Source organism: Stenella coeruleoalba, assembly GCF_951394435.1.
Source record: "Stenella coeruleoalba genome assembly, chromosome: 3".
Taxonomy (NCBI): Eukaryota; Metazoa; Chordata; class Mammalia; order Artiodactyla; family Delphinidae; genus Stenella; species Stenella coeruleoalba.
This window is the reverse complement of record NC_137148.1, coordinates 60152211-60166419: the sequence shown is the minus strand read 5'-3', so window position 1 is coordinate 60166419 and position 14209 is coordinate 60152211. Positions and strand designations below refer to the sequence as shown.

At 40.8% G+C, this 14209-nt stretch overlaps 1 protein-coding gene across 2 annotated transcripts in view; it reads right to left on the bottom strand.

The window, feature by feature from the left end:
* Positions 1 to 5491: 5491 nt before the first annotated feature.
* The window catches only part of IQGAP2 (IQ motif containing GTPase activating protein 2), a 285569-nt gene continuing 276851 nt past the window's right edge, over positions 5492 to 14209 (bottom strand). For both annotated transcript variants that reach the window (XM_079917126.1, XM_079917125.1), the window contains 4 exons: positions 13653 to 13813; positions 11716 to 11853; positions 10556 to 10664; positions 5492 to 6504 (listed from right to left, as the gene is read on the bottom strand). In XM_079917126.1, coding sequence (XP_079773252.1) covers positions 6391 to 6504; positions 10556 to 10664; positions 11716 to 11853; positions 13653 to 13813 — 522 coding nt within the window. In that variant the 3' untranslated portion in view covers positions 5492 to 6390. The remainder of the gene's footprint in view (positions 6505 to 10555; positions 10665 to 11715; positions 11854 to 13652; positions 13814 to 14209) is intronic.

Genomic DNA, 14209 nt, shown 5'->3' with positions numbered 1-14209 from the left:
GGCGCACGGGCTTAGTTGCTCCGAGGCATGTGGGATCTTCCCGGACCAGGGCTCAAACCCGTATCCCCTGCACCAGCAGGCGGATTCTTAACCACTGTGCCACCAGGGAAGCCCCTCTACATTTGTTTTTAAAGCAAACAGTAGATCTGTAATCATGGTACAAGCTAACCAACAGAAGTCCTGTTTCTACCTTTTGTTGATACAAACCTGCATTGGTATTTTGGGTTTAGAAGTAAAGTTAATCTTTTATAATAGGTCAACAATGCATTTCCACTAATTATACCATGGACAGAATGGTAGACTATCCCTGTGGTTTGGGGTGCTCGTAAAGGTCAAATTCAGTATCTGTTAAAAAGCAAACAATAGAAACTTGTTCAAGTTATATAAGGTGAACTCAATATCTTTCACTTCTCATATCTGTTCATTTCCCTTTTGTAGTAGTGAGGATTCTCCGGAGAAACAGAACCAATAGGATACATAGAGACGTATGTAAGAGGAGATTTACTATTGAAACTGGCTCACATGGTTATGGAAGCCAAGAAGTCCCACCATGAGCTGCTGTCTGAAAGCTGGTGACCAGGAAAGCAGTGGTATAATTCAATGAGTCCAAAGGCCTGAGAACCAGGGGAAGTGATGGTATAGCTCCCAGTCTGAGACTGAAGGCCCGAGAACTGGGGGGCTACTGGTGTTAAGTCCCAGAGTCTGAAGGCTTGGGAACCAGGAGCTCTGATGTCGCAGAGTAGAAGACAGATGTTCCAGCTCAAGAAGAGAGAAAGAGAATTCCCCCTGCCTGCACCTTTTTGTTCTTTTTGGGCCCTCAACAGATTGGATGATGGTTGTGCACATTGGCAAGCGTGATCTTTACTCAGTGTGCAGATTCAAATGCTTATCTACTCTGGAAATACCCTCACAGATATACTCAGAAATAGTATCTTGTTAGCTATCTGGGCATCCCTTTGCCAGGTCATGTTGACACATAAAATTAACCATCAGACCTTCCAATATATTTTAGCTAAGAGATGTTATACTCTGAGGAAACAACAGTGAGGCAACCTAGACAATCTGTATGAGCTATTTTATTTGAAGAGAGCATTTGCACTGTTAAACTGAGATAATCAGTAACTGTCCCATGTATACAAGGGCCAAAAGCCATACTGGGACTCCTGAGAGGTGGTGGCGGTCTGTCTCCTTCTCAACCCCCTGGCAGGATCCGATGCTGGGCTTCCACCTCCCCACCATTCTCAAGGCACTGCCAGGCTCTGGACATACAGCAGTGACTGTAACAGTCTCTGTCCTCTGGAGCTTAGAGGAGACTTAGAAGGCTCTATTTTAACCTGTTACTAAGTCCTGGTTACAGTAATAGAGGCAATGGATTTTTCAAAAAGCTGATCAGCAGTTAGACCACCCAGTACTCACCAGAATTTCTCAAAATAGAGACAACTTCCACCATTCAGAGTTCTGTGGTTTGCCTCTTGGAATGTTGAGGAGTACCACAAACCCCTACCTAACCACAGTCCAAGTTGTAAAAATTACGTCATGAACAGCACCTCTAATTAGTGCCTGACCACACACACATACACCAACATACACATCATGGTTCTGGTCTTTCAGTGACATAAGGGAGATGTGTGTTAAAAATCAAAATTCAGTTGAGTAAATTTGAAGATCTAATTGGCGTTATTGAAAGGTGCAAGAATCAGGCATCATCCCGTGTAACAACCAGAAAGGCACACTGAGGGGGTTTTTATAGGCTGGTGGAGGGTGGGGAAAGAAGGTCTAAGCAGAAGAAAAGAAAGGATTTGTTTCAAGCCAGACCATCTTCTTTTGGGGGAAGGGTACTGCAGGGGTCTTTATCATGCAGATTAGCTCAATAGTGTTGATCCAGAAATTTAAGATTGACTGTTTTAAAGGTCACATTTCTGGGCGGGGTTAAAACTGCAATCAAGTCTTGCTTTGCTGTGATGTGGGTGGAGAGTGAGAATGAATCCATTTTGGGCTTGTAATTTTTTTTTTTAACGTATGCCATGTCAGACAGTGATCTCACTGATTTCTTCATCACAAACTTCCAAAATATTAAAGTATGCAAAGGCTCGCCCTCTCTTGGAGATCACTAGAGCACATTCTTTGCGAGTAGTTAGAGCCCTGTTAAGTCTTTTTTGCCTTTTTAAGTTCCAGGTGCTAAAAAGTGGAGTTCGGGGCAAGCATGGACCCCCCTCAGCGTTCCAGACCAAAAATCATTTTTGTAACAGTGGAAACATGATCAAACATACATCAAAATACAGGAGTCAGCTATGCAAAAATGAAGTTAGTGTTTCAATTGCTCCGTGTTTTAAAAAGCAAACCCAGTTTTTCCCCTTCTTCCTATGAGTAAGAAAAGCTACGAGCCCTGGGGAGGAAGCTGGTGAATGATAGCAGAATATGCCACCCCAAAATATGCCTCCTTCTCTGGGTCACTCATTCATCCATGTCCCTTAAAGATCTCAAAAAAGAAGCGGTTGGTAATATCTTCAACAATAACCTCATCTTGGGGGTCAACGGAGAGAAAACATTTCACAGCTTTCCTCGAGGATGTTGGCATGATAGAAAGATCTTTCTCCATAAAAATAACACTCAAGCATGTCACTCAGTGCTGGAGTAAGTTAAAACGAGCCCTGCCCCCTTTTTTCCAGATAAACAAAAACTGAGACAATTTATTGTTAGCCATCTTACATACTAAAGTTCTTCAGTCTGAAAGAGAGTGGCCCTAGACAGAATCCACAAAAAAGACAAAGTATCAGTAAAGGTAATTTAAGACAAGCCCCTCTTTGAGAGGCTGTGAAAGGTTGGCTTTTACCTCCAAACATCTTTCCTTAATTTTGTCTCTTCCTGTACATTTCCACTAAAAGTCTTTCCTAGAGCACGAAGAAGGAAGCTTAACGTAACTCCTACCTCCTCTCAGTTCCTGTTTCTCACCTAATGCTAGCTGTAGGGTACAGGGAGGTTTATTCTCAAGGTGAAGCTTTACTGTATGTTTATTTGATTCCTTTTACAGAAGCCTGTAGTAAGGGTAATACATTAAAAAACACACACACACACACGCATCTGCAAACTGCTGAGACAACACTGTTTCAAGGTGTCCTATGTCAAAAATCTGTATAAGCCTGAAACAATCATCAAAGTAGCAGATTCTACTCTTTTAAAATTTGAATTTTCCAAATTCTGTCAAGCTTACCTTCAAGTTTAGTGTGCCAAATGAGCATAAGTGAACTGTTTCGGAATACGGGGTAAACTCCGTGGAAAATAAAGCCTGTTGAATGAATGAACAGAATACAAAGTATTGGAGTGAGGGGGGTCCAGCCCGAGAGTCTGGATTACTGTTGTGGCAGAGACAGCTGATTGGTCCCCAGGTATCACTGTTCCCTTTCTTTACAAATAGAACCACCTCCCTCTCTACCCCTGGGTTTTAATTGGGCGCATGACTTAGCTAGGAACTTTACTTCCCAGCCTCTCTTGAAGCTAGTCATGGCCATGTAACTAAGCTTTTTTTTTTTTTTTTAATTTACGTATTTTATTTTTGGCTGTGTTGGGTCTTCGTTGCCATGCGTGGGCTTTCTCTAGCTGTGGCGAGAGGGGGCTACTCTTCTTTGCGGTGCGTGGCTTCTCACTGCAGTGGTTTCTTGTTGTGGAGAATGGCCTCTAGGCGTGCGGGCTTCAGTGGCTGTGGCACATGGGCTCAGTAGTTGTGGCTCATGGGCTCTAGAGTGCAGGCTTAGCAGTTGTGGCACACGGTCTTAGTTGCTCCGCGGCATGTGGGATCTTCCTGGGCCAGGGCTTGAACCCGTGTCCCATTGGCAGATGGATTCTTAACCACTGCGCCACCAAGGAAGCCCCATGTAACTAAGTTTTGGCCAGCGGACTGTAAACAGAAATAACATATGGAGCTTGAAACAAAACGACTTGCCCCGGACTTCTTTCCCCCTTCCTGCCAGCCAGGAATCAGTGACAAGGACAGAGCCAACTGGCCAGCTTGGATCCCTGGTAACTTGTGGGACTTCTCACCTGCCTTTGAGAAAACAAACTTCTACCTTGTGTCAGCCACAGCGTCTTGGATCTCTTGGTCCCAGCAGTTCACTCTTGAAGGGGAAAATTTGCCATCCCCACAATATGCCTCTCTGGTAGAAGGATTACTTTGAGCTGGTTATTTTTGAAAAACAGCAGATATAGGAGAAGCTCTGAAAACCAAGTAAAGTTACACTCTTTTAAAAGACATTTACGTTTATAAGGGAACTCTCCATTTGTTAAGGGTGTTTCCTTCTCTGAACAAGGAAGAGTGACTAAATCTCTAGAAACTCTTATCAGTGGAAAAGGCAGAGGCTGAAATCTGCATAACTATACCCTCATTTACTCTGCTTTGCCTGATTACCTCCCCTAACTGCTCCCCCCATCGTCTTTTGCCTTTAGCTGGAGATGGTATTTAAGGTGGTGGCTTGGGCCATTTGGGGGAGCAGGCAAAGCACAGTAAGTGAGGGTATAGTTAGGCAGATAGTTCCTGTGTGTCTCCCAGGTATATAGGAGGTATATGCATCATTAAACCTCTCTTTTTCTCCTGTTAATCTGTCTTATATTATGGGGGGGCAGTATCAGCCAAGAACTTAGAAGGGTAGAGGGAAAATTACTTTTCCTCCCCATAAACTATACCCTAAATGGCACAGTTGTAGATGTTGACCCTTAAACAGTGTGAGGGTTAGAAGCGCCACGCCCCACACACAGTCAAAAATCTGAGTATAACATATTTTTTTAAGAATTTATTTTTTATTTATTTTTGGCTGTGTTGGGTCTTCCTTGCTGCGCGCAGGCTTTCTCTAGTTGCGGTGAGCGGGGGCTACTCTTTGTTGCGGTGCGCGGGCTTCTCATTGCGGTGGCTTCTCTTGCTGCAGAGCACGGGCTTAGTTGCTCCGCAGCATGTGGGATCTTCCCGGACCAGGGCTAGAACCCGTGTCCACTGCACTGGCAGGCGGATTCTTAACCATTGCGCCACCAGGGAAGTCCTGATTGTAACTTTTGACTCTCCTAAAACTTAACTACTAATAGCCTACTGTTGACCTAAAGTCTTAACCAATAACCAAAATAACCATATATTTTGTATGTTATATGTACTACGTACTGTATTCTTACAATAAAGTAAGCTAGAGAAAAGAAAAGGTTATTAAGAAAATCATAAGGAGAATACATTTACAGTACTGCACTGTATTTATCAATACTGTAAGTTTATGTCATCTGTTTATAAAACAAATCTGCCAGTACCTACATTAATATTGTCTTATATGATATAAAACACTGCAGATGTTATACATATTATTAACACCAGATATCAAAAATAAAAAGATGTGGAAAAGAAATTCATGGTTTTTTTACAGTTCTTTATTGAAAAAAATTCATGTGTAAGTAGACCCATACAGATCAAACCCATGTTGTTCAAGGGTCAACTGTACTTCTTTTCCCCCAAAGTCCCACCAAGAACCTTCTCCTACCCACTAAATGATTTGGATTTATTCAGACAGAAGTCAAATTAATGTAATTCAGTAACATTTATTTTACATAAAACAATTTTCAAAGAATACATTTAAAAACCATCCAGATACTGATTTTATTGCATTAAAAAAAATTGAGAGGCACAATTGAAATATTCAAATAAATTGTGAGGGGTGGAGGTGGGGTGAGGCCTACGATCTCTATCCACCTTGTTCCTTAGTCACTGAGAGGCTCTGGGTCCAAGAGTCTCTACCATGAGGCAGTAGTGCACTTCATTAAGTAGGAATAAATCACATAAAATATATACTTTTATACAGAAAGTGTTATTGTACTGTCACTTTCAATTACTTATAAAAACTTCACTTTGAATTGCACAAAAGTTTTCTTTAAAATCGATAACTCCCAGAAGGTGGGGCTTAGAACCAAGTATCTCTCTAAATAATTCATTACAAATAATTCAGGTTCCATTTCTCCACAGATCAAAAAAAAAAATCTATGAAGACTTACAGTATTCAAATGGGACATTTAAAAATTTTTTTATAGGAAAATAGGTTTCCACATTTGTCCCTAATCAGCTAAAGTTATTTTCTCCCTACTTTAAAACAAATCACAGAATATCCGAAGTTTTAAATCAGAGTACCTGCACCACAGTATAATGTGGCAGTGTTTACGTTAATTCATTTTGTGTATCATTCTACTGTAGTATCAGATTATCAAAAAGGCACATGGGTACATTCTTCGGAACGGTTTTGGTCTTTAAAAAAAAAAAAATCACACGTTTATAAGCAGTAATTTCAATCATGTTTAAAAACAAAAATACTAAACAGATTCATTTCCTAATCCAGGTGATACAGAATCCATGAGATTTCTTCAGGCACTTCACTTCCCATAGAATTTCTTGTTCAGCAGGTATATGAGAAGGTTTACATTCACTTTAACCTTATCAAACATTTTCATCACAGCTACTCCTTCATACTGCATCTGAAGTAAATCCTGAAATTGTAAGGAACATCAATCACACCTCCAATTTGACATTCCCAAATTTAAAACACATTCTAGAAGACTGTTGACAACAATAAGATTCGGTTGACCTAAGGACCTCGGTGGGGCTTCTTACACTTCAGTGTGCATTAGAATCACCTGGTTCAAAAACACAGGCCAGTTAAAACAGATTGCTGGGTCCTACCCCCAGGAATCTCTGATTCTGGATCTCTGGGGTGGGTCCCAAGAACTTGCATTTTAACAGGTTCCCAAGGGATGATGATATTGTTGGTCTGGGTGCCATAGTTTGAGAATCACTCACCTCGATGAAAGAAAACAGATTTTTAGAATTGATAAGGACTTTACGAGAGAAAACCATTACCGTTAATATTAGACATAGAATTAAAAGTTTAATTATAATTGAGAAACTCAAGACACAAATGTTACAGCAAGATGAGGTATATCCTTTAGAAGAGCCAGGGTTTTCTAAGGTGGAGTGAGACAGTTCATTGAGGAGGAAAAAGAATATTAAAACTCCTATTTTTATTTTTTCCTCATTTCTTAAGCATGTACATTTTCTATGTATTTTATAAAGTAGATTTTGAGTAAAGTGCCAAGAGCATGTATACTTTATAAATAAATAAATATAGAGAAATACGGAGAAATGCTCTATTTACTGAGGAAAACTGTGAGAGTGAAATTTGGAGACCACTGTACAAAGCAACTCGTTCCGATCTAGACTACTTCTGCCCCTGTATTCTGTTCCTCATTCTCAAGTAAGTTTATCATTCTGTTTCATTGCTGCTGTATAAACAAAGAAAAATTAATAAAATTTCCTTTGTTTATAAATTAATAACTGGCTCACACCAGCCAAATGCATGAGACTAAGCAGTAACATTTTACAACAACACAGGACAGGGGGGCTTTCCCAGATAGAAGATATCATTCCTGAACTGCCCTAGACTCATACCCGGGTCTCATTTTCCTGCTTCTAGCTCTGGAAATTTCTTGTTTCTCAATGATAATGCCTCGTGTCCATAACAAGCAAGGCCACCTGCAGAAGGTGGAGTCTTCTTTGAGAGAAGGGCTCTTGCCGGCTTCCTGCTCTGCTTTCTCAATTATCTCCAACTGCACTCAACTAAACCCCTCCATTATTTAGATATGCTTCTGGGATGGAAATTCCATAGGGAAGTGAAGTTCTTTCATCAAGAATGGTTTTGCCTATTAAAGCGTAGTGGAGATTCACTTTTCCTTTGGGAAAGGCGACATCTGTCAAAGAGTCTTGGAAAAGAACGAAACCAATATGGTTAAATTGAGAAGGAATCATGTATGGAGGGGAATTAGCTGGGCCCCCCATGGGGAACAGAGGAACTCTGATTGTACTTGTGGTTGAAAGACCAGATTTTAGTCTTATCTCCACTATTTGCTATCTTACAACCTTGCAACATCATATAACTTTTCTGAGGTTCTGTTTCCTTGTGTGTAAATTGGGGCTGACACTGCCAACCCCATAGGCGTGTTATTGGGCATATGAGATCAAGAAGTCTGCAAACACTTTGTAAGCCACTCTCGTCTGGTCAGGAACAACTGGAATCCTGTGAGAGAGGCAGCAGTGTAGAGAGATGAAGAGTTTGGATTCCAGCAGCCCTTCCATAACGTGCTCTCTGAATCCCAGTTCTTCATCTGGGAAAGGAAGAATACCAAGACTGCAGCCCTCCATAAACACTGGCCATTGTTTATATAAGCAGAACATCTTCACGTAACTCACACCTTCCTGTTATGTATATGGCTACAGGCTATAATTAGGATATCATCTTTAGGAACTGAGGAAAGAGTGGCCTGTAGAAAACCTAGAAGCATAATGTTAGAAGAAATCTCCCTTTTTGTCCTCTTAGAAACAAAGTCCTTGACTCCCACTGAAGACCGGCCGTCACATTTCTCTTCGGTAATTTGCTTCATATTAGAATTGTCTGAAAGCCATAAATTGTGTGAAAAGATAAGTCTGACTTTATGTCTGACAGCTATTATATGCAGGGCTGGCTCTGTGGGCATTCGACCTGTGCATGGTCCCATGATTAGAAGAAGGGCCCTGCACTTAGTTTAATGCTCTGCTGTCGTCATCTTGAAATTCTCACCAATTTCGAGTAAGGGGCTCTGCATTTTCATTTTGCACTGAGCCCTGCAAATTATGTAGCTGGTCCTGATGATATGTCAATGACTGAAAAAAATCTGGAGCATAATAGCCACCTGCATACAGCTAAGGAGTAACAGTTTACAATTGTGTCTAAATGAATGGTGTGAACAGCTAATCCTACGATGAAACTTTTAACAAAGCAGCAAGTGAAGCTTGGTGTTTGCATAGTGTGAAAAGGAAGTCCTGTGGAATTCCTGAGACCTCTCTAACCAGGTGTCTCCTGGTCACTTGTGATTCATCTGTTGTTGAGTTGATGTTTATTGGGCTTGGAACATTTCCTTCTTGGCAATCACATGATACGTTTTTGCTACAGAAGAATCACTAACCAAGGCATATCACCCCAAGCACACTCTTTTCTCTTCCCATATTTATCTAAGTATTCCACAGAGTAACTCAAGACTTTCAGTTAAATTTTTAGATGGATACATTTAGTGACATTTAAAATAAGAAAATAATACCGTTAAGTATACTTTTCATAATTACATAATATCTTCAATTTTCTCTCTTAACTCTAATTTCCTCCATTATCTCAGTGTCTTTTTAAAACCCATTTAGCTCTCATTTTTTTTTTTTAGCCTTATAAGGAATGCTAGACAGAAAAGAAGGGCCCTGTGTATTTTGTCCCATGGGTTAGGGGTGGAGGTGTAACTCCACGGATCTCAGCCACAGGCCAGGGAGGCAGTGAGGCTGGAACTTACACCATTCCCAGTGGCTTATCGTGATGTTCCATGTAGATACACGCAGAATACCTGGGAACAGTTTTACAAGTAGTTGGGGGCCCAGGTAAATAGGTGCTATTTCCATTTAAAAACTCAATCATATCAAAAAAGAAAACTCAATCACAGCTCTAAACTGATTCTGTGCAAGAATTAAGTTGGGAGGAGATAAACATTTACTTGCACCCTCCCTCCTTTTTTTTTGGTGGCACATAAACTGTTTTCTGTTTCCGCTCAAGTATATTTGGCTTAAATGTGGTTCTTATGAGAAAATAGCAGTAATTCTGACTGCAAACACCATTTTTCTATTTACAGATATCGGTCTTGCACAATGTCTTTCTTTCTTGTGATCCCAAATACTTAACAAAGAAATTTAAGAAACTGCTGCAAAAATAATTCTAGGAAGGAGAAAGGGAAGAAGGAGAAATGAGATCCAGAAAGTTCCAATCCTGGGTATATGCTATCTTAGGAAGAAATGCAATTTCCTAAGAAAAGGAAACTTTCCTACCTTTACTTAATAGCTCTGAATACTTTTACATATGTTATTCTTTTCTCTAAGCTTCAAAATGAAAACATAGCTTAGAAAAACTCACTGCTATGGTTTACCATTTAAAAGCAGTTTAAGTTCCAATAATTTGGAAAATCATAGCTTTAAAAAAATCATCAACACAAAGTAATACTGGCAAATAAGGCTGGCATTGGTCTCCTGTTAAATTTCATTGTTGTCACGAAGAATGCAAGCCAGGGGCTTCCCTGGTGGCACAGTGGTTAAGAATCCGCCTGCCAATGCAGGGGACATGGGTTCGAGCCCTGGTCCGGGAAGATGCCAAATGCCGCGGAGCAACTAACCTCGTGCGCCACAACTACTGAGCCTGCGCTCTAGAGCCCGCGAGCCACAACTACTGAAGCCTGCACACCTAGAGCCCATGCTCTTCAGCAAGAAAAGCCACGCAATGAGAAGCGCGCGCACTGCAACGAAGAGTAGCCCCCGCTCGCCGCAACTAGAGAAAGCCCGCGCGCAGCAACGAAGACCCAATGCAGCCAAAAAAAAAAAATAAATTAAAAAAAAAAAAAAAAAAAGAATGCCAGCCAGGGAAGCCAAGAAGGACCCCCACTATAAAACTCACCCCAATCTGCAGGAATCCCAGCTTACCTGAATATTGAGCTGCACCTTTTCCATCTCAACACCCAGGAATTTTGATCTGACATCAAAGATGCCCACATCTTCAGTAGATGAGATATCAAATGTAACATTTTTAAACCTAGTGAAGAAAGGACCATTCACACATGTGGAACTGCAAATATACGCTTAAGGCTGAAACAAATTAATGGACCCTAAGTTACCCTTCCTAGTGAACAGCCTGCTGGGAAAATTCTAAGGAAGTTACCCCAAATCTCCCACCATCAGTCCAGTTTGGCTCACTGGAAATATGGCTCGTGTTGAGATCTGCAGCCCACGGAGCACTGAAGTAGGTGCTTTGTTACAAGAGAAATGCAAAATATTGTCCTTGCTCTTAAAGAGCATAATATACAGTTGAAATTATATGAGATTCACAGAACTATAAATGTTGAGTTTTACTGCTGACAGGCCAGTTGAGCATTTCAGACGATTAGTTTTACAGCAACTTCAAAGGGGAAGAAGCATTTTCTCTGAGTTGGTCTCCGTCAAGAGAAAGTTGGATGGGATAAATGCAAGAGAAGCCAGGCCTTGGAGGAAGCCGGAGTTACAGAGGAGTACACACAGTGAGTCTGGCGTCCTCCAATGGAAAAGGAAGTGACGGAGCACAGGACTTATGGTCCTTTTAAAATGGCAAACCCATTAGTGCCTGGTGTGGGGCTCGGAGGAGGGTTTCTCCTCCACCTCAAATACACACAGTAGTAGCACACTGCTGGAGTGGCTCTGACCCAGGCATCAGCACACAGCTTTCAAATCAGAGAGGTACCGTTTTGCAATTGTAAACAACACTCACTGAGCTAGACCAAAAGGCAGCTTTTCTTTTCTCACTGCTATGACTCAGTTCTTTTGGAGGGAGAGGCGAAGCTGGCAAATCCCAACACACTGGCTAAGCCACGGGAAGCACAATCACTCGATCAGCACTTAGTCTGACCAGCAGCATCAGACGCTCCAGGCCTTATGGGAAGACTAGAGATTACAATACACGTGTTTTCTCCTGTCATCTGTAAGCAAGGGGAAGCCCTGACAGACCAAGTGAAGCCTTCTTCAGAGGCCACAGGAAACTGAAGTGGGAGTCAGATTTGACGGGAGGGGTGAGAGGGCGGGTGTGCTTTGTGCCGATTTTTGGTGCCACTCACTGGTTTATCTGAAGATCGTCTACGCCCAGGAGGACACCCTTCTCATGCAGCTTTGCTGCGGTGTACCTCACTGGCTTCGCTCGCTTTGTCCCTTTGGGTTCTCCTTTTCCATCAAGTTTAATTGATCTCCGAGTATTTCTGACAAAATAAGAACAGACCGTCCGTTGTGAAGATGGCAAACTCAGAAGTTCCTGACAGCGCAATACCCAGCACAGAGGGCACACCACTGTCCACACCTGGCCCCCACTATATGGAACCTGGGCAACTTTGTATTGTGTGATAGTAGGTGACAACCTTCCCGGTGCAGTGCCATCTCACTACTGAACAGTTGAAGGAAAAGCTATTTTCGATGCGACTCAAGTTTGAATTACAGACTAATATGTTTCATAAAACTTGTACTTTGCTGTCTCAGGCATACTGAACCATGTGGCTCGATTAAGTAATTTCACAAGCAGCTTAGGTGTCATAACATAAACTGCGTACACACTCTGAAAGAAAGGTATCACTAGGAGTGCTTTAATTTATTTAACAAATAGGACGTGGCCATCCCTGTTCCAAGTGCTTTCTAAATACTGCCTCACATTCACAAAATTAACCTTGCCATAGTGTTCTGAAATAAATTCCTTTTTGCTGTATCATTTCATTTAGCTCTCATAACAACACTTGTAAGGCCGGTACTCCCAATTCCCTCTTAGAGATGAGAAAATTGAGGCTTCAGAGATCACTGGACTGGTTGAAGATCACACAATGTAAGAGAGAATCCCAATCTAGCTCACCTGACTGCAGAGGTTGTAAAATACCTTGTCGTAGTTGCAATAAATACGTAAAGAAAACCCCTGACAAGCTTATTTCTACTAAATATTAGCTTTACCAACTTTTTTCCTCCCAGGAATAGCGTAAAAGTAATTTACAGGCTGCAAGCAAATGAATTAAAATTCAGAACTAGTGCGGCACAGATAAATGAGATTGAAATTTGGTTATATTCGTTCATCGAATCTATGATTAATGCAATTGATTTTTCCATATAGCACCATTTCCTAGTGTCAATTTGACTACAAGGGTTACATAAAAATACTGAATTATGTATTTAAATGGGTAATTAAAATTTGATTAATATTGACCTTAGTCTATTGATAAGAGCAATTATGAGCAAAGAATACTCATTAAAAGTAGCTATATTGGGCTTCCCTGGTGGTGCAGTGGTTGAGAGTCCGCCTGCCGATGCAGGGGATGCGGGTTCGTGCCCCGATCCGGGAAGATCCCACATGCCGCAGAGCGGCTGGGCCCGTGAGCCATGGCCGCTGAGCCTGCGGGTCCGGAGCCTGTGCTCCGCAACGGGAGAGGCCACAACAGTGAGAGGCCCGCGTGCCGCAAAAAGAAAAAAAAAAAAAAAAGGTAGCTATATTGTGAAAAGAAATCTATGATATGTATGCTAATGGGTAATAGAGAACTGACAAATTTTGTCTTTTGTGTAAGTAATTTTTAAAAACCAGTAAGTAATTTAAAATCATTGAGCTGTGCTGTGCAATAGCAAATACCTGGTGTTACCTAACATTTTCAAGTATATAAAAACTGTTTATTGTTAACATCCCCAAGGGTAGTTTTTTTTTTTTTTAAATAATAGTGTTTAAAACACACCTTTGACTAAAAACGAAGGAATAATGAAAGTGCTTCCCGAAGTGTTTAAAGCTACTTGTCTGAAACACAACAGGGTAAACTACTTTAATGCCAATGTTAATTGAGAAGTAACATGTTTCTAAATTCACTCCTGACTTCTTAGCTCACAGTGGCAAATCATAAAATTGAGATTCTAGTTTTTGGTTATATAATAAAGCAAAAGTTTGCTAGCACACCCAACCCGACAGCCCAGGATTGTAAAAGAATGGATACCCCATATATATCATGACATTACAAAAGAATACATGATTTCAACTTACTTTCTTTTTAAGTTGTCTAAACAAGTCTTTATGTAGGTGTCATAATAATTAATTTGCTCTTCATAAAATGCTGCCTTCTTGTTAAGTGCATTCAGGGTCTGTTGAAGTTTCTCCAATTCAGCTTTTCGAAGCTGACGATGGATTCTTTGATTTCGAATATCCTAAAATAACAAGGAAAGGCGATGGTATGAGATTTAAGCAGGAGTTTGCTTTATGATACTGCCCATTTGGGACAAGAAGAATATCTAGTACTAAATCACTATTTGTGACTGTTGTAGTTTATTTTAGTCACCTCATTTTAAACTCTCAACACCAAAATGTTCCCTTTTTACTTTAGAACTGGGAGTGTCTGTATTTCATTTTAAGAGAGGTGCTAAGGTTGATGAAAAAGCAGAGAAGCAATTTTAGATTAATTGTATAAGGAGAAATAGTGTTTTTAAAAGGGCACAAGGAAGACTTTAGCAGGAGAAAATTTCTTCAGAATATTTTGAACATTCTACTTTGAAGAATACTTTACCCTGAAAAGGGTTACATTTCATCATTACATTCATTTTCTT